Source organism: Halichondria panicea, chromosome 10 (assembly GCF_963675165.1).
Source record: "Halichondria panicea chromosome 10, odHalPani1.1, whole genome shotgun sequence".
Classification (NCBI taxonomy): domain Eukaryota; kingdom Metazoa; phylum Porifera; class Demospongiae; order Suberitida; family Halichondriidae; genus Halichondria; species Halichondria panicea.
Window position 1 is genome coordinate 2,209,056 of NC_087386.1, and position 20,113 is coordinate 2,229,168.

The 20,113-nt window shown below is 45.8% G+C and overlaps 4 protein-coding genes across 4 annotated transcripts in view; 2 read left to right on the forward strand and 2 right to left on the reverse strand.

The window, feature by feature from the left end:
- The first annotated feature begins 371 nt into the window (after positions 1-371).
- LOC135342180 (beta-glucuronidase-like) lies at positions 372-3,901 on the forward strand. Its single transcript, XM_064538862.1, has 13 exons — positions 372-629; positions 732-914; positions 963-1,107; positions 1,308-1,507; positions 1,668-1,877; positions 2,038-2,178; positions 2,310-2,485; positions 2,555-2,704; positions 2,943-3,027; positions 3,091-3,267; positions 3,334-3,366; positions 3,418-3,520; positions 3,608-3,901. Exons 1-13 carry the CDS (start codon positions 429-431, stop codon positions 3,775-3,777), a joined length of 1,974 nt encoding a protein of 657 aa, XP_064394932.1. The 5' UTR covers positions 372-428; the 3' UTR covers positions 3,778-3,901.
- Positions 3,864-9,696, forward strand: LOC135342467 (uncharacterized). The gene is made up of 9 exons (XM_064539198.1): positions 3,864-5,054; positions 5,468-5,683; positions 6,123-7,062; positions 7,176-7,321; positions 7,544-7,596; positions 7,660-7,902; positions 8,930-9,022; positions 9,095-9,227; positions 9,485-9,696. The coding sequence occupies exons 1-9, from the start codon at positions 3,996-3,998 to the stop codon at positions 9,611-9,613; spliced, it is 3,012 nt and encodes a 1,003-aa protein (XP_064395268.1). The 5' UTR covers positions 3,864-3,995; the 3' UTR covers positions 9,614-9,696.
- On the reverse strand, positions 9,685-11,475 carry LOC135342206 (glutamate--cysteine ligase regulatory subunit-like). The gene is made up of 5 exons (XM_064538898.1): positions 11,255-11,475; positions 10,735-10,939; positions 10,284-10,537; positions 9,953-10,152; positions 9,685-9,854 (listed from the first exon to the last, which is right to left on the reverse strand). Exons 1-5 carry the CDS (start codon positions 11,441-11,443, stop codon positions 9,827-9,829), a joined length of 876 nt encoding a protein of 291 aa, XP_064394968.1. The 5' UTR covers positions 11,444-11,475; the 3' UTR covers positions 9,685-9,826.
- The window catches only part of LOC135342160 (myosin-11-like), an 11,910-nt gene continuing 3,268 nt past the window's right edge, over positions 11,472-20,113 (reverse strand). The window contains exons 9-26 of the mRNA XM_064538817.1: positions 19,775-19,921; positions 19,336-19,464; positions 19,194-19,274; positions 18,986-19,123; positions 18,826-18,880; positions 18,677-18,765; positions 17,979-18,055; positions 17,825-17,906; positions 17,412-17,612; positions 17,164-17,307; positions 16,855-17,028; positions 16,395-16,519; positions 15,475-15,742; positions 14,243-15,213; positions 13,766-14,041; positions 12,603-13,575; positions 11,865-12,321; positions 11,472-11,693 (exon numbers count right to left, since the gene is read on the reverse strand). Of these exons, the coding sequence (XP_064394887.1) occupies positions 11,629-11,693; positions 11,865-12,321; positions 12,603-13,575; positions 13,766-14,041; positions 14,243-15,213; positions 15,475-15,742; positions 16,395-16,519; positions 16,855-17,028; positions 17,164-17,307; positions 17,412-17,612; positions 17,825-17,906; positions 17,979-18,055; positions 18,677-18,765; positions 18,826-18,880; positions 18,986-19,123; positions 19,194-19,274; positions 19,336-19,464; positions 19,775-19,921 (4,452 nt within the window). The 3' untranslated portion in view covers positions 11,472-11,628. The remainder of the gene's footprint in view (positions 11,694-11,864; positions 12,322-12,602; positions 13,576-13,765; positions 14,042-14,242; positions 15,214-15,474; positions 15,743-16,394; positions 16,520-16,854; positions 17,029-17,163; positions 17,308-17,411; positions 17,613-17,824; positions 17,907-17,978; positions 18,056-18,676; positions 18,766-18,825; positions 18,881-18,985; positions 19,124-19,193; positions 19,275-19,335; positions 19,465-19,774; positions 19,922-20,113) is intronic.

Sequence of the window (20,113 nt, forward strand, 5' to 3'; positions counted from 1 at the left end):
GCCAGTCTTGTTAGGACGTCCAATCAGAACACATACGAGAGCCAATGGACTTGCACTAAATTGACTGTAGTGTTTATGATCACTCTGCTGGTGTTACTCATGTGCAGTTATGTCAGCTGGCGTTGGATGATGTCATTTCAAGAAGATATGTCATATACATTTAAACCATTGTAAACTAATTATGTTTTTGTGGATCACTTCATTATTACCTGTGGCAAATAAGAGCAAATGCTCATTGGAAGTTCACCAATATCTTTAGCCTCGAGTCCCCCTTTTTGCAAGCGACCTTTGGCCAGACATTGGCTAGCCTCGAATCCAGGCCGATACTTTAATCGGCCTGGTCTCGAGGCTAGACTTTGCAAAAGCGTATAATGGGTAAAGGTTGTTAGCTCAATAAGCTAAAGTTTGACAGCCCTCACAGCTTTATTATGAAGCCTCCTTATGAGTGTCTCCTGGTGTTCTGCAGCTTCTGCTTGCTGCTGCAGGGAGTCCTAGGACTGCTCTACCCGCGAGAGTCCAGTAGCAGGGAGGTGAAGGAGCTGAATGGGCTCTGGCACTTCAGAGCTGACTATTCCGAGGACAGGAACGAAGGATTCGAGAAAGAATGGTACAAGCAACCGCTCTCCAAGGTAATCATATGCAGGCTATGAAAATGATTTCACTTATGTTATACGATTGCATGGTTGAACGCTGTAATTAATATCACCCCCCCCCCACACACACACACACAGAGTGGTGATGTGATACAGATGCCAGTACCGTCCAGTTTCAATGATATTACTCAGAATGCATCATTGAGGGACTTTGTGGGGTGGGTGTGGTACGATCGTCAGTTCTGGTTACCAGCCTCTTGGAGTAACGAAAAAATTCGAATCTTGCTACGATTTGAAAGTGCTCATTACAACACAATTGCTGTGAGTTTGCACTAGCCGAGCGATGAATTTCAATATTTCTCTCTCCAGTGGATAAATGGGAACCAGTTTACTCAACATTCTGGAGGCCACCTGCCATTCGAGGGTGACATCACGAGCTTTGTGCGCCCCGACACACACAACACTATTACAGTTGCCGTCAACAACACATTGGGACCACACACACTACCCCCAGGTATACTGTGCAGGAACACTGCCTGTAGGTACCACTGGATATCTGTAGTTACATAAATTCGTACCATAATCATTTGGATACCTATCTCATGCTAATCGGTACCAACAAGAGTTACTCTTGGTACCAATTGTTGTAGTGATAAAAATAGCAGCTAGTCTAGTGATGAAATGTTGACACAATAATCAGTGGTTTTATTCCAGGCTCTCTCAGTTTCCATGGTCCCCCCTCCTATCCTTCTGGCTACTTCGTACAGAACCTTCAGATGGATTTTTTCAACTATGCTGGTCTGCAGCGTCCAGTCAAGCTCTACATCACGCCCTCTGCCCTCCACCTTGATGACATCACCACCACCACAACCATTAACTCTGATGGATCTGCCACAGTCGATTACATTCTAGAGGTACTTTATAACAGGCTTAATACAGACATATTTGTCAAGTGTATGTGATTCGTATATGTGATTCGTATGGAAGTATGTAATGATTTTTATGTTCAAGCGAAATGGCAATGAATGTACAGTTTTTCCACGCACGCACGCATACACACACACACGCACACAGATTGGTGGCTCCAGCTCAGGTGATGCAGTGGTCAACGCGACTCTAGTCAACAAAGTAGGGGAAACAGTGGGGAGGTCAACCGTGAAAGTCTCCCCGTGTTCAGGGGAGGTATGCAGTGCCATGGCAACGGGGAGCATATCTGTGAAGGACCCCCAGCTGTGGTGGCCGTGGACTATGAGCTCCACTTCAGCCTACCTCTATGTGTTTCAGGTAATGAGTACAGCTAAGACAAGTGTGAAAAAGTGAGGTTTATCTCTTGACATGATTACCTGTAGTTTGTTTTTATTGTGTAGAACTTTGCTAAGCCTTAAAAGCACTCAATGTTTATAATACCATGACTCTAATATCTATGCACGTGTACCAACGTCAGGTGAATGTGAGTGCTGGTGGGGTCAGTGATCTGTATCGGCAGCCTCTGGGCATTCGCAGTGTGAGAGTGACTGACTCACAGTTCCTCATTAACGAAAAACCTTTCTACTTTCAAGGATTTGGAAAACATGAAGATGCTGATGTAAGTGTTGACAGTGTGCTATGTACATCAGCATCCATTAGATTACATTTCAGTAACCAAATCAAAACAGGCTAGCTTAAACAAAATGGCTTTTTTCATTCTGACAATACAATACTGCCTCTTTTCCTCAGGTCCGAGGCAAGGGTCTAGACTATCCCCTGCTGATGAAGGACCTGAACCTCCTCCTCTGGTTGGGAGCTAACTCTTTCAGGACCAGTCACTACCCATACTCAGAGGAGCAGATGGAGCTCTGTGATCAGCATGGCATCGTAGTGGTGGATGAAACACCAGCCGTGGGACTACGGACGTAAGCCTTATTGCTTGTACATTAGAGAGGTTTTTTCGAGAGCAATGGCATTTTCCTATATAAATACAGAGAGGAAAATTTTGCTCAAGAGACTTTGAACCACCACAAACAAGTGATACAGGAACTTGTTTCCAGAGACAAGAATCGTCCGTCTGTGGTCATGTGGTCCCTTGCCAATGAGCCCAGCTCCAGCATGACCGTGGCCCAGGACTACTTCAAGTATGTCTCTAGACTCTGTACCTACACTAGCTATGTGCATTTTAGTGCGTTTCTCAGAACTAGACTGAGTTTGCACACATACGTGCATGGCTGGACCACTTTCATTGTACATTTCTATTCAATAATTTTGGATTTCACATTAATTGTATTTTGTAAAACATTTCCGTATAAGGCAAGTCGTGAATTATATTGAAATGATTGAGTGTATCCTTTTGCTTATATTCATTCATTGCTATAGGCAACTTGTGGATGTTACCAAGAAGTTAGACCCGACCAGACCGGTGACCTTTGCTTGCAATCAAGCGTATAGCTCAGACAAAGCCGTAAGTTCACCATGGTAACACGTATGTATATATAATATGAAAATCTACGTAATTCTCCGGCAGACTCAGTACATGGATGTGATTAGTATCAACCGTTACTTTGGCTGGTATTTGAATGCCGGTCACCTTGAGACAATACAACCTTCGTTCTCCTATGACTTGGACCAATGGTACGCCACACACAAGAAGCCAATGTTGATCACAGAATACGGGGCGGGGGCCATAGCAGGTATCCACGAGGTGAGCTCTGTGGAGTGGTGCTTGTGTTGTATTTTACCATTGCTCTTTAAATTATTAATTTTGTAGGACCCTCAAGCCATGTACTCAGAAGATTATCAGGTAATCAATAGTAAAGGTTTGTGTGTTTATAGTTATTTTATCTCTTCTCAGGTTGAATTGTTGGCTGCCACTTTCCCTGTTTTTGATGAGTACAAAAAAAAGTTTCTAGTCGGTGAAATGGTGTGGAATTTTGCTGACTTCCAAACAGGACAAAGTAAGTACAAAAGCTGCATGTACTGCTACAAGCAAAAAACGAGCTTTGTGGTTTGAGCTCAAATGTTATTGCAATTAATTTCTCCAGCGTCTGGACGAGTGGACGGGAACAAAAAAGGAGTGCTGACTCGGCAAAGAGAGCCCAAGGCATCAGCTCGGCTCATTAGAGCACGTTATCACTCTCTAGCCCAAGGTGTGCAGCTGTGCTACAACACTGGTCTACTAGGAAGCTACCCAACTTACTGTCCAGCACAGTGACTCTGAACCATTGTCTATAATTATGGACTATAATTATAGCTTTTGTGTTTATTGTATGTGGGATGAGGAGTAATTCTGACATCATTGATATGAATGTTTGATAATAATAAGTTTATATTGGTTACCGAGTGAAAACAAGGTCCCATTGTTGTTGGGAAAACTTGTATAGTTTACAAAAGCTTCTATAGTTTTGTAGTTGAATAGCACAGCGTGCTCACATGATGGACAACGGAACCACTATTGAATGCAGTGTTGCAAACAACAGAAAGTCAGACTCTGTTAGCCAATTTCTTTCTCAGTTTCTTATTGAGCTCGAGGTCAAGTTGGAGTCTGGGGAAGAGATTGGACGAGGTGCCTACGGCACCGTCTACAAGATAAGGCGGTGGGGGGTTGTCTGTGCTGCCAAGAAGCTGCATGATCTGCCATTGCAACTGAACAAGAAGGTAGATTCACCCACCCCCTCTGGAAAGCCTGGTAATGAGTTGGATGGTACGACAGGCTCAAGGTCACGCTCTATAAACGTCAACAAGCCACCGGAGAGTCGCATTCTTGCAAAATTCGAGAAAGAGTGTCACCTATTGAGCAACCTGCGGCACCCGTATGTTGTGCAGTTCCTGGGTGTGTACATCGACAAGGGAACTAACACACCCGTCATCATAATGGAGTACCTACCGATGAGTCTGGCGTCTTGCGTGGAGAAGAAACCAACGATCCCTCGCTACCTGCAGATCTCAATGCTCTCAAACGTATCTCTAGGTCTGGCCTATCTCCATGGACACTCTCCGCCCATCATTCACCGCGACCTCACCGCTAATAATATCCTACTCACCTCGAACATGGTGGCAAAACTTGCCGACCTGGGAGTCGCTCGAATCCTCGATCTTACCCCCAAGCGAGCAGCACAGCTCACCCAAGCCCCTGGAACAGCTGCCTACATGCCACCAGAAGCTTTTTCAACCTCTCCGACGTACAACCGAAGCATCGATGTGTTCTCTTATGGCGTTTTAGTCCTCCATCTCATATCCCAGCAATGGCCGATACCAACGGAAGCGGTGCGAGTGGGGGCCAGCGGAATGCTCACACCAATTCCAGAAGCTGACAGACGGATTACTCAACTCGAGCTGGTGGGCAAAGACCATTGTCTCTATCAACTGATCACGCAGTGTCTACAAAACGACCCTTCACAACGGCCGGACATCTCTAACATCATCCTGACTCTGAATGCCCTCCAGGACAAACACCCTCTGCCCTCAACCACCTACCTGGACCTACTGCAGGTGAAGTGCTAGTGTGTAATAAGTGGTGTAAAGTGCCGTTAATCTAGCAAAACTCTTAACGCTTAACAAGTTAAATTAGCGTCAATTATAATCATTTACTGCCGCGATGTTTGAGGTAATCTGATAGAGTATGAGTGGTGGCTTGTATCTCGAGTGGGGTGTTTTGTAGTCTTGTATCAGCAGATGTTGTGGTGGTACTCGAGTGTAGATGGTTTAGAGAGTTCCCTAAGCAAAACAGGTTGTTGTGTGTGATTCTTATCACCCTGTTTTTACTTTCAGTTTGGACCAGTGTGTGTGTGTGTGTGTGTGTGTGCGTGAATCTTGCTAGCATGTACTTATGAATGGTACTTTTGAATGGCATGACGTATCTACTTCACCCCCCTCCCCACACACTCACACATACACACACACAGGTCCTAGAGAGCAGTCGGAACCAGCTTGAAGCTAGGGGGGTGCAGCTCGAGGCCAGGAAAGATCAGCTGAAAATGATCACTTCCACGATGGACGACAAGGACAGGGAGATAGCTGAGCTCAAAGAGCAGATCAAAGTCATGGAGAAACGCTTGGCTGGCTCGCTCAAAGGGCTACTACTCTGGAGTGGAGATAAAGAGCTAGCTGCCAGTCACAAGGTCAGCTAGCTGTTGAATGTTTTGATTTTGTAAGGAGAAGCTAATTGGTAATAATTCTCCCTCCCCCATTGATATGCAGCAAAGGTACTATAATATATACATTAAGAGATTCCCTTCTCATCACATGATGTGATACAATGCTTTCCTCAAATCAAATGTAATGTGATTTAAAGACATTAGCTTTCACTATAATTGTAGGTTTGGGCTTTGATATTTTCATTGTCCATTATTATACTGCCAACATGTAATACTGCTAACACAATCAACCTTTCACAGTCTATTAATACAGTAGCACAGTTTAGTTTGCACTGCATGTTTAGTGTACACCACTGTAATAAATCAAGTGAGCATGTGATACCATACGTGTTAGTATTCCAAAGCCCATATGTTATGTGCATGTTTCTAAAGATGGCCTATTATCAACACTCTTCATCTGCAGGACACCACATCCCCCGGCTCTGACAACCTCCTGCCCACACAATCGTCATTCACTTGGAAAAAAGATGTCGATATGCCTGAGGGGACGTACGGAGCAAAGGGCGTATTTATGGATGACAAGATCTATATCGGAGGTGGAGATTGCAGGGAGGTCGAAGCAGAGCGAATCATCTTCGAGTACGACGTCAACGGTGTGGTACGGAAGTGGACCCCTCTTCCTCCAACCCCTGTCGTTTATTACTCATTAGCCGTCGTTAACAAGAGTCTGACGTTGGTCGGAGGATTCGACATCACGAAGAAAGCGGCGACCAATCAGATTATAGTGTGGAGTAAGGAGAAGCAGCAATGGACCACACCTTTCCCTGCCATGCCTACGGCCAGACAAGATGCAATGGTGACTACTCACAACCTGTGGCTACTGGTCGCTGGAGGGGTCAACCTGAAGAAGCCACTCTACAATGTCGAGCTGTTTGATTCTGCAACCTTTCAATGGCACATCATTAAACCACTCCCCAAGCCGAGTGTTGGCATGACAGGCTGCGTCGTCAAGGATACGTGGTATCTCCTCGGAGGGACCAACTTCGTAGAGGCAACAAAGGGGGAAACAGGTCCGAAAGAATTCCTGTTTAGTCTCAAACTGAACGAAAACGTTGCGACCAATTCGTGGAAGATGCTTAACGAGACTCCGCACTACTGCTGTACAGCTGTGCCGTTTGGAGATCACCTGATGGCACTCGGAGGATCTGACAGTTTATCAGCCGTATCCAGTAGCACCTCGATGTTCTTATACTCTCCTTCCCTCGAGCGTTGGCTATTTATCGGCAACACACCCACCCCCCGCTGTCAGTCCACCTGCATCGTACTCTCCAAAAGCCGACTTATCGTTCTGGGCGGCCGAGAGAGAGAGTGCAAGTTCAGCAAATGTGTCGAACTGTTGTACTGTTAGCACTTTAGATTATTGTAGCAATACATTTTTTATGTCATGTCACACATTTAATGTTTGCAAAACAACAACTGAAAACTTGAGGAAATTTGTAAAATGGGGTGGAAGGAGGGGAGGGGCTGAAAAGGTGCACATTAATAAGAAGCAAGAAGAGTATGACTGCATTTCTTGGTGGAACTATCAGAGCTGGTATCTCAGTCCGTCTTATCTCTAGACTATTCAGCACATCTTCAGTTGCACAGGGCAAAGTGGCTGTGGTGAGTGGTGAAACACATTGTATATTGTCCGACTCCCTATAATAATTATTAAAAGTTACGGTACTTGTACTCACGATCAAACTGGTTTGCAGAAAATGGGCCCAAAAGCAAATTGCAATTTGCTAGTATAATCACACCATATTTTTAGCACTCTAGAGTTACCAAGTGGATCTTTTAGTTTTGAAATTGGACGTTCCATCTTATGTTTTATCTGTACCACAGGTTTTGTCGGGCTGTGGTGTGTATGATGGATCAGAGGTTCACGAATCATCAGCGTAAGTCCTTCAATACCAGCTGAGCAACTGTTTCTGTTCACGTACTTCTAATGTTTATGGCAGGATTCTGGTACACTTGAGTGAGCAGCTACAAGATGGAGGACAAGTGGATATGTTTGCACCAGACGTCCAACAGATGCACGTGATTGACCACATCAAAGGGGAGCCAGTCACCACGGATACCAGAAACGTGCTTACGGAGTCGGCTAGAATTGCTCGAGGGCAAGTAACGTCACTGTCCAGTCTTAGGAGTGCAGATTATGATGCTGTTCTGTTTCCTGGAGGCTTTGGAGCAGCTAAAAACTTGTGAGCGAGGTTTTTTTTTTGGTCCGCAAAGCTAAACTGTAACCTGTCTATTGTGGTCGCCCTATAAGTAGGCCACCCTCTATAATACAGCCAGGCTCCAAAGTTTTCATAGCATGTGTTTGGACCTGTGTTAGCAGGCCACCCTCTACAATACAGCCAGGTTAATGGGCCCCAAAGTCTCCATAGCATGTATTTGGACCTGTGTTAGCAGGCCACCCTCTATAATACAGCCAGGTTAATGGGCCCCAAAGTCACCATAGCATGTGTTTGGACCTGTGTTAGCAGGCCACCAATATTCTTTTGGCAGCTTTGTAGAGCCTGAGGTTGATGTGTTCACTGTGGAGAAGGCGGTTGTTACTAGGCACTGTGTGTCCTCCATGTTGTTACTAGGCACTGTGTGTCCTCCATGTTGTTACTAGGCACTGTGTGTCCTCCATGTTGTTACTAGGCACTGTGTGTCCTCCATGTTGTTACTAGGCACTGTGTGTCCTCCATGTTGTTACTAGGCACTGTGTGTCCTCCATGTTGTTACTAGGCACTGTGTGTCCTTCATGTTGTTACTAGGCACTGTGTGTCCTCCATGTTGTTACTAGGCACTGTGTGTCCTCCATGTTGTTACTAGGCACTGTGTGTCCTCCATGTTGTTACTAGGCACTGTATTTCCTCCATGTTGTTACTAGGCACTGTGTGTCCTCCATGTTGTTACTAGGCACTGTGTGTCCTCCATGTTGTTACTAGGCACTGTTTCTTCCTCCATGTTGTTACTAGGCACTGTATTTCCTCCATGTTGTTACTAGGCACTGTGTGTCCTCCATGTTGTTACTAGGCACTGTGTGTCCTCCATGTTGTTACTATAGGCACTGTGTGTCCTCCATGTTGTTACTAGGCACTGTGTGTCCTCCATGTTGTTACTAGGCACTGTGTGTCCTCCATGTTGTTACTATAGGCACTGTGTGTCCTCCATGTTGTTACTAGGCACTATGGAGGAGCGGTTGTTACTAGGCACTGTGTGTCCTCCATATTGCAGGTGTACATTTGCAGTGGATGGAGCTGGTATGACTGTGAATGAAGAGGTCGAGAGAGTGTTGAAAGAATTCCATGGAAACGGGAAACCAATTGGGTTGGTTAAACTTACACACATTTCTAGGGACTTTTTGAAATGTGGACTTTATGTGTGAACTGTTCCACTCAGGCTTTGCTGTATATCCCCAGTGCTGGTTGCTAAGGTGTTGCCAGGAGTAACAGTCACGGTTGGCAGCGACAATGATCCAGCAGCACAGGCCATCCTGAAAATGGGCAGCAAACATGTGCAGAAAGCAGTCACTGTATCCCGAGTGTATATATGCATACAGTTGTAGGTCATTTTGAGTTTGAAAAGTATAGGTTTTAATTGAGTAGCTGAAATGTTAAACTTTTGATCAGGCCGAACACCACAAGGCACAGTGGTGCATGATCAGTGACTGTTTTGGTTTAATAATAGGTGACAAGCTCTGGAAAAAGGACATACACATGTATTTGCTTAAATCACTGATTTTTGCAATCTAGTTCTATTGTTTGCCCTTAACCCCACCCCCTTGTTCAGGAGAGCCATACGGACGTTTCTCACAAGGTAGTGACCACACCTGCCTTCATGTGTGAGGATGCCCCGCTCTACCAAATCTTCACAGGAATAGGGTCAATGGTCAGAGAAGTCCTCCGGATGATCAAGTAGACTCAAGGACAATTATTGTAGTTGCCATTTACTTAATTTTTGTACGACTTGTAGTATTGTCAATAATAATGTCAGTTTATTATAACGTACTGTATAGCAAAAGCACAATCAATTACAAAAATTTAATGATTTGAATACAATATATAAAGAGAAACACAGAGGTAAAAAACTATTGCTATAATGTGCAAGTTTGAAGTTTATAGAGTTTTAGTTTCACTTTGTGTTGAGATTGACCAGATACCTGCACGAGGAGAGGTGAACGATAAGCACATTGATTATTATCATGATCTTAAGAAGCAGATAGCCTTACGTATACAGCATTTTGTGGAACACACCCACCCTTTATGAGAAATGATTCCTCTCAGTCTGATGATGGATGTGTACTTAATCACCCAGGAGGGGGTCCAATGGGTGTGGTCAACACGCCCACCCAGAGTGGTGTCTAGTGCTGCCTGTAGCTGTGCCTGAGGTAGGATAACCTTGTCGTCATTATGAGTCATCAGTCGAACATCGTGCACTTTGGAAAATGCCACAAGATCCTACAAGAAGGGGGAGGGGGGTAATTCATGTTGTCACTGAAAGATACAGCATTACACAGAGAACAGTGCATTTACAATTTAGACACTAAGAAAGCTACATTGTAGAAAACCATAAGAAATAGTCCACTTGCCTCTGGCATGGTGCAGCAGTGGGCGAGGTTGACCTGGTTGACCTTTGGTTTAACGGACGCCCACTCGTACAACTCCTCAAACTGTTTCTTGTCTAGATCAGCTGTCCCAAGGTCAGTAGCCACCCCTGAGGCCACCAGAGACTCTGCCCCCTCCCATAACGACTTGACCCTATCTAGAGTAAACTCTGTCGAGGGACAGGGGGGAAATGCGAGGATGAGGGTGGATACTGACGTCAGGCCGAGCTCAGAGAGTGCTGTGTATGTGTGTGGGGGGAGAGAGGGGTGTGTGATTGAGTTATGCAAGCATGATGTAGTAATAGTGTATCACATTCAGATAAGTAAGTAATTGCACGTCCACCTCTTAGGCTTATAGTTTATGTTAGACTATAGAGAACGCAAATGTGTGTGTTGACTAGCCACCACATGGCATAACGCTGAAGTTTCCACTTACTAGTTCGTATAGCGTCCTCTACGTCATGTCCCGCCCCCCACTGTAGCAGGAACACCTTGAGGGTGAACACACAGCTGTCCCTCTCATTATCACTGATCTCCGCACACAGACCAGCGTTACGTACTACCACGCGACTGTCGGGCTCCGTCTCGTCACCTTGACGACCCAGCCAGCTTGTAAAGGACGCCTCAGTCGCTGACACCAACTACACGAGAAGAAAATGTAAAATAATGCATCCTCATAAAATCTAGAGCAAGCGTACATCACGTAATAATTTGGTGACCTGTTGATATTGGTAGTTTACAACTGCATATAATTTTTATGGTATATGTACATACATGTATATGGAGAGTATAGGAACCTGTTCACACTACATATTAAAGCTTAGAAAGCGGGGTCATTTAATAGTGTATACACAAGCACCATTGTTAGCACTATAGTAGCTACATGTATATACACACAAGCACTATGGCTACCTCAGACAGTACACTGTATATAACACAAGCACTGCAGTAGCTACCTCAGCAGTGGAGGTGAGCACTCCTCTCTTCCTGAGCTTGCTCCAGCTGGCAATGTTCCCAGAGTGCATTATCACGCGAGCAGACGAGCCCAACAACTCAACACCTCTCTCTGTGGTAGCAGACATCTTCTCTTGCGCTTGAAACTGAGATCTAGTTAGCCTGCGCCTAGCGCTGCGAGTGTGCTGCATCCATGTGGCCAGAGAGCTACACTAGACATTTTCAATATTAATTTTCTCTTAATTAGAAAATGCTGCATGTATACATGTACCTCTGCATGAACATGTGCATGTACATTTAATTAGTAAAGATAGTCCAGTAATTATAACAATACGATGATATTCACGTATAAAACTTGTCTATTTTTAGCAAAAGTTCACTGTTTCCTCTGTTGGCTCAGCGAGCTTCTTGCCTCCGCTAGAGAGGAGTGTGTCTGTAGCACTGTGTGTGTGTGTGTGTGTGTGGGTGGGTGGGTGTGTGTGTGTGTGTGTGGGGGGGGGTTAACTATTGCAACGATATAACCACATCTACTTTAGACACATCTAAAAGAAGATTCAATCTCTTACAGCTCAACTATAGTCTATACAGTAGACTAGTACAGACATGACTTACATTGCTCATACAGCTTTGATAGGTCCACTTTGCCTGCCTTTCCTCCGCTCTCAGTGGATTTAGGTGGACCAGTATATGTGTACGTTTCTGAGACACTTCCATTCTCCATTCCAGACGCTCCCTTCCCATGTCCCGTACCAGGAGAACTGCTAGTTCGAGGCACACTTGATCTCTCAGAGTGGAACGAGTAGGTGTTTGTTGTAGCGTGTCTACTCTGAGTGGGTGTGGTCTGAGTGGAGAGACGAGGGGGCGTTTGTGTGTGTGATGCTTGTGATCCTGTGTGAGTGTGAGGGGGAGTGGGGAGGGTCCCTGACTCGGCCGTGTCCACGTGGATATGAGTAGTGGAAGGGATTGATGATTGCTCAAGACGCTCCAACAGTCGTCGGCTATCATCCAGCTGTTTCCTCTGCTGACGGAGGTAATGCAGGAGGTCCTCTAGGAAGGACCTGTCAGCAGCCTGCAGGGGGGGGGTTGATTGTAATAACAATGTGGACCCAGAGTTTGTACACTTATGACAGAGTACACACTGTACATGACAATGTGCGTATGGATAGTTTGCTGCCTTCTGTAGCTCAAAGACAATTCTACCACATACATGTACACACATGACTACATGTACTAAAAAAGCAGGGTAGCAAAGAGGAAAGGGAAAAAAGTAGAAATGTTGCATTGCTAACTTCATTGATTTCACTATTACAACTATCATGTATTGTCATAATTACTGTACAGAACACTCACGGGTAGAGAAGGAGAGTTGAGTGCTTGTTGCAGTCTGGTCTCCAGTGAGTCAAAATCCCCTGTCCCAGTCCAACTAAATGCCGATCGTTTCTCTCCACGGGGATTTCCCCCTCCTGCTCCACCGCCTAGCAGGTCGGAACCTTTGTGAGAGGTAGTGGTCGTCTTAGAGTGGGTTAGACGTGACGTCAGTGTTGAGTGGTCCTTCCGTTTACTGGGAGGACTGAAACTTGTGCTGTGAGTTGTGCTTCGTGTGAGGGGGTCGCTGTGACGTGTGTGAGGAGTGGAGGAGTCTTTCGGAGGTGTAAAGGCCGTGGTTGAAGTGGATGTGTGGGCGGTGGACCTGTGATGGTTGGAGGGGGAGGTGTGAGGCTGTGACAGGGAACTTGCTGAAGTATCGCTCAGCTTGTTTTCACTAAACGAGTTTTGAAGAGAAGATTCAGAGTCGTAATTTAAGGAGATTGTAGTTCGTCCCGTCGTCCCTTGAGCCTTGGTACCAGTGCCTTTGGTGGAGAGGGGCACACGAGTGCTAGTGGAGCGAGAGGACACTCTAACATGAGGACTGGTACCACGAGAGGTGTGTCTTTTAGGGGGAGTGGTCTGCGTGTGTCCAGTAGAGGAGGTGGCTTTAGGTGGAGTTGTCTGAGTGGACCGTCCGTATCCAGGGCTGGCTTGTGTGGTGCTAAAATGAAGAGTTGTTTCCGATTGAGTTTGTTCTAATCTGCTCTGTAGCTGTTCGGACAACGCTTGGTTGTTACGAATACTCTGATCCAGCTGCTCTCGTAGTCTGCGTATCTCCTCGAGAAGTTGTAGCACTTGCTTTAGATCGACCGACGTGGTTGTGGTGGTGTCAGAGTGTTTCTCATCGAGTAGTTTCTTGTAGAGGGCTAGTTCTTCTTTGAGCATGAGTATCTGTTCTTGTGCAGAGGCTAGCTGACTGTTGAGAATCGTCTTCTGTTCCTCCAGCGAGCGGTTTCTATGGAGAGAGGAGGAGCATACTGAATACATGTATAATGTACTGTAGTAGTTAGAATACAGTGCACGTGGTATACAACGGTGAACATTATTGCCATTCCTGAAAAAACAAAACACACAGTACATGTACAAGGGGCACCCACACACAGCACACAGCACACATACACACTGTACACACTGTACTGACTCACTTTCTCTCTAACCCATCGATATCTTCAATCCTAGACGTCAATTGCTGAGTCAGCGAGTCCACAGTCTCATGTAAGGTGGTCACCTCAGTCTCGACCCCACCCCCGTCATGCCTCAATCGTTCCACTCTTTCTCGAGATCGACACAACTCTTCGTCTATTGCTACCACCCTCCCCTCTAGTTCAGCAATGGCTGCATTCTTGTCCCTCAGTAACATGTCCAGCTGTCCCTCCAGTACCAACAACTTCTCTTGGGAGGCTGACAAAGCCTTCGAGAGACTAGGGACCAAACAATAGCACATAATCTACACCTGACAAACATTTTATTGAACAGTTCAAACCCTATACATACATGTACATAGAACATACGAACACAATTATCGAATAGCATGTATTTTTTTGCAAGCAAGAGTGCATAAACTCTAATTCTAAAGCCTTCACAAATACATGTACATTGTACCAATTATTAGGAACACTCACTTTTGTATTTCCTCGTCCTTGAGTCGACACTCTGCAGTGACCTCTGTGAACCTCCTCTCTCCACTTCTCAGCGCCTCAGAGAGACGAGCCTCCAAATCCGCCACCTGTCGTCGCAGCTCTCCCTCCAGCTGTCTCCACTCCCCTTCCCTCTCGATAGCACTAGCCTCCGCCTCACGTATCTGTGCCAGGAGCACCCTCTCTTGTTCCATCATCTCTGTCCGCAGCCTGTCCTCTTGTTCTCGTAACCTCCCCTGCCAATATGTCGTGGTATGACCACCACTACTAGGCCTAGACGAGGACGGAGAACGGAATAATTGTTCTTGGCATTTTCGTTGGAGCTCTTGATTCAATCGAGTCACTTCCTCGTGTTTTCTCTTCAGTTCCTTGACGTCTGGTTGCTCACTAAAGCTAGCAGATGCTTTGGCAGGGCTGGTCCAACTCTCAGAGAGGTGTTTGGATGCGTGAAGGTTAGGCATTGAAGAAGAGGCATATTCCTCATCGTCTGTTTGGTGTGAAGTGTTATGAGTGACGTGTAAGTCGGAGAGTTCCGTGCGAAGTCGATGCGCTTCGTTTTTCTCAGCATCTAATTTTCCCCTGAGTGCAGCAATAGTTGCCCTAGCTCCGTCTAATTCGCTGACAAGCTTTTCGATTTCAGATTGAAGAGATTCTGAAGTTTTATCGTCAGTGGAAGTGCCTGCATCACGCATCATAGCCACTCCCAGTTGATGCTCTAAATCAACCACTTTATCCTCCGTACTCTTGAGTTGTTCTTGGAGGGCATCAAATTCTTGTTGCTGTCGATCCCTATCGAGTTTTGACCGCTCACGTTCTGCGTCTAATTCTGCTACTAGTCTGTCCACTTCCCCTTCCAGCTGGTGGTAGTTGGGGGGTGGTCTGGAGTCATCCAAGCGTGCTTGCAGCTCACTGTTCCAGCGCTTCAGCTCGTCCAGCTCAGACTGGAGGGCACCAACCTGCATGGACAATAACACATAGCTTTAAATTAAGGGACTCCACGAAATAACTTATTACTGTACTTGTTAACCACAACATATACATGGTATGGCATAGCGTCGAATTTTTGGGATTTAGCAGATTGACGTTTTTACTTCCAGTATTGCAAATACATGTACCTCTAATGAAAGGGGGTGTGGTGGTTTGAAATATTTCTCCTCAAAATTTGATGCTACACGGAATATTGATAAACCATGGAAACCCCCCACCCACCCACCAACCTGTGCAGTGGCGTCCCTGAGCGCAGCTGTGGTGGCAGCCAGGTCAGAGGAGAGGTTTCGACGAGGGGACATCTTCTTGGGAGTGCTGCTCACTAGTTGCTCAGTATCGGAGGTGGTCTCTTCCTCTTCACCTCCCATAAAGTAGTAGTTGGTGTAGTGTCTGTCACCCTCGGAGATGTTAGCACCTGTGTCCGAGGGTTGCTTCTTGAGGCTACCTTCAAGATGGCGCTGCAAGGCCGTGAGGTGCTCAAGTTTAGATGAGAGGGAACTGGGAGGGAAAAGGGAGGGAAAAGGGAAGCAGTTACATTGTGAAGCACCATACATTGTACACAATTACTTCAGCATAGAGTAATAATTAAACCCCCCCCGACCCTTGCTGAAGTGAAGAGATTGACTACAGTACGTTACTTGTACTTTCAAGAGTGGTAGAGGATGACAAGCAAAAGTATGATCTACCAAATATAAAGCTGTTATCTATCCGAACATGTGTTGTAGCTTGCACACACACGTACATGTAGCTAGCGTAAATAGAATGGCCATACCTTTAGTTCCGTTGGTCCAACAACGTTATTAATTTTCTGATTTTCTGAAATCTTAGAGAGAGGCCTTTCAGATGATGTGTTAAAATCAAAAGTCTATTTTGAGACTTTTTTTACAAAAGACCATGAGTCTTTTCCCGAAAATTGGAAATTTATGGCCTGCTCCAAATTTGAATTACATCTGACCGAGCTCCTTCTAAGCTTTCAGAAAAATTAATCATTGAATTTGGACCATCAGAACTCTAGTTACAGAGCAACTCTAGTAAGTACAGACACTCCCACTAACAGCTTTCAGCAAAACCACATCAAACATGACATGTACATTATACACAAATTGTACATGTCATGTACTAACAGTAGAGCTCACACATAACCTCTCACCTAGAAGCCACGTTGGAGTCTGTCCTACCAGCTGAGATCTCTGCTGACAGTTCCTGTAGTCGCTGGAGGATGGTCAGGAGAATGCTGTCCGAGGGAGAGCCAAATATCATCGTGGTGGAGCTAGACTAAAGAGGGCGGGAGGGGATTGAGTATTGTATTGACTGTGAGAGCAGAATAGAGGTTACAACTCTCACTGCTAGCTAGTGAACACTACACTTACATGTATGTACCCTGACCCTATATGTACCCTGACCCTATGTATGTACCATGACCCTATATGTACCCTGACCCTACATGTACATCATGACAATTACTTTTTAGCTTGCAATACACGTTTGGATATTGTACATTGCATGTACACACGCATTCAGTATATCAGACGATTGCTATATAATTATGTGTTCCTGCAGACTTCCAACATACTGTGCTAACAAGGTGATAGATAATTGGTAATACCAACCTTTCCGTCTCTGGCAGGTGTGGCTCCTCCGTCTGTTTCTGTAGTGGTGGTGGTCTTGTGGGTGGTGACCTTTACGCCATGAGGGGGCGTGTGATGTGAGAACTCATCCAGTCGACGTTGCAGCTGGTCTATCTGATCCCTCAGACGATCCTCAAACTGACTATTGGTTGCTTCCTGAGAACAAAACCAGACAACATGAACATAAAATGGAACTAAAATTATGGACGTTTAAATATAACACTGGGTCTAAGTATGAGAGCACTATAACCATAGCGCCCCTCTCACAGAAACTTAGATCCATGCACACACCTTCTCCCTGAGAGCGTCCTGAGCCAGCTGTAGTTTCCTCGCTAACTCCTCCCTCTCTCCGAAGGCCTGAGTCAGTTTAGACTGGAGATCATCTGCTGCCAGCTTGGAGATGCGGGCCTGAGATCGCAGCTTGGCTAGCTCCGCCTACACAAAGTGGAGTTAACAAAGTCTTATCATGTGATGGAGCCTACTTTGAGCTACTCAAAATGGACCTTCAAACATTGTATTGCCATATATATGCCACACACCTCTAAACTGTTCTTCTCCTTCTCCAGTTCCCTCAGCTGTTCTGTTAGCTCTGCCCCCTCTCTGCTTAGTCGACCCACGTCTTCTTGTAGCTCGGCAATCAGGCGATCTTTGATACCTAGGGTTGCTCTCAAAGCTTCCAACTCCGCCTCTTTGTTACGCAACGCTCTCTCCCTCGAAGCCAACAGGGCACGAAGGCTGGCCTGGGGTGTGTGGGGGGGGGGGGGGGGGGCACGGTTACACATAATATAGAAGAGCTTTATACATGTAGTACAGAACAACTACTGACTGAACTGAAAAACGCATTTTCAAAGTACACGAAAATAAAGAAATGAATGCACACTGTATCACTGTGCCAATTTTTTGTTTACTGAATCTTTAGAGGTTGTACAGTGTGCATGTATATTTCACGCACCAGTTCCTCTTGACTGGCTCCATTCTGTTCACCCCGTCTACGAAGGTCCTCAATCAACTTCTGGAGATCAGCAATCGTTTGTCTATAGGGTCCAACAATCAATGAATTATCGATGGTCTTTGCTATGGTTGCTATATAATGATATCGCACTTACTCTGCCTGTGCCAAGTCCCTCCTCATCTCTGCCAGCTCACTCTCCATGGCTGCCAACTGGTCTCTCAGATCTCCATTCTACACACACAACCAATGTAACCAACCTAAGCACTATCACAGCACACAGCACACACATGTACACACTATACACCACAAGGCATAACAGCCCACACACACACACACACACACACACACACACACACACACACACACACACACACACACACACACACACACACACACACACACACACACACACACACACACACACACACACACACACACACACACACACACACACACACACACACACACACACACACACACACACACACACACACACACACACACACACACACACACACACACACACACACACACACACACACACACACACACACACACACACACACACACACACACACACACACACACACACACACACACACACACACACACACACACACACACACACACACACACACACACACACACACACACACACACACACACACACACACACACACACACACACACACACACACACACACACACACACACACACACACACACACACACACACACACACACACACACACACACACACACACACACACACACACACACACACACACACACAAGCACATACAGTACACACACAGGATCGTAGGATCGACTTTAACTAGCTCTAAGAGTCACCTGTTCCCTCAGTTTAGCCACCTCTCTCTCCAGACCAGCCTTCTCCCCAGTCAACCGTCCCACCTCACTCCGGAGATCACGGTTCAGTCCTGACAGGGGGGTGGGGTTATGGTGCAGTACACACAGTACACTAGGTGTTTGCTACTCACTTTCCAAATGCTCCAGTTGTCTGTTCAGGTCGTCAATGGTGGCTCTGAGAACACCCTGTGGTAATACAAAAAACACATAAATTTCAAAATTACTCTTCCCCCCCATACACTAGCTGCAGAAGCACATCTCTCTAAATATAAGCAGGGGATTAGATCTCACCATCTCCGCTGCCTTGCTGGTGGTGAGGTGTAGGATGGTCTGCTCAGCTGTGCCCAGTTTAGACTGAAGCTCCTCCAACTCTCTCTGCATCTGCTCAATAGCCGCGTCTTTAGCAGCCAGAGCAGCCTCCAGGTCACCCTGTGTGTGCATGTGTGTGTGTGGTGTGTGGTGTGTGAGGGCGTGTGTATGTGCCACAGTGTGTGGTTACCTTTGCTCCATGTTGCTGCCTGGCCAGCTGAGTTTTCAGAGCTTCAATTTCGTCCGCAAGCTTCTTAAGAGTTTCATTTTGCTGCACATACAGAGAAACCAGCACATTGAGAACTGCACTGTACATTCTCAACTCCACCCACCTCTCTATTGTCGACGCCCACCATGTGTGCCGAGCGTCTGGCATGTGACAGAGCATCCTCCACCTCATGTAGCTTGGCTTTCAACTTCTTCATTTCGTCGTCTCTGTCCTCCAGTGCCTCTGTCAGCATCTGTACACATGTACACGTGGTAGAATGACATTAGAAATAACAGTACCAGAACTACGTGTACATGTAGGTAGTGATGCCTCGGTGGAAGCTTTTGTGTTTAGTAATAGATACAGCATTGCATGCATTAATGACTGCCCATGACTGCTGCTCAAGAAGATGCTTAATGGCTGCTGCATGCTCGTTGGCACTGTGCAGCGTTGCACCTCTTTTCTCACTCCTGCAGCTACTAACAATAGGGATTGTGTGTGGCTGGCCTATAATTTCCTCTGAGGTATTTGCCTACTTCCATTACACACTAATTAAGACGTACCTCAATCTCCCTCTGCTTGGCATCTATGTCAGGTTGGGCTTGTCGTGCTCGTGACTCTGCATCTCTCAGACGACCTTTGAGGTCACTCATCTCCTCGTCCTTTGCTCTCTCCCTATTACCAGCGTCCTCAAGCCTTCGCTGCAAATCCTGGAGTGTATATATAAATCATAGTAACATGTGTACCGTAATTGATGTAATTACAGCGCCACTCTAATTATCCGAAATTTAAATATTTCAGCCATATAGCACCACACAAATTAATGTACATAGTCTCGCACACACATTTTTTTTTTCTGGTGCTGTAATTACGGTAAGCAAATTCTAAATACACTGTGTAAG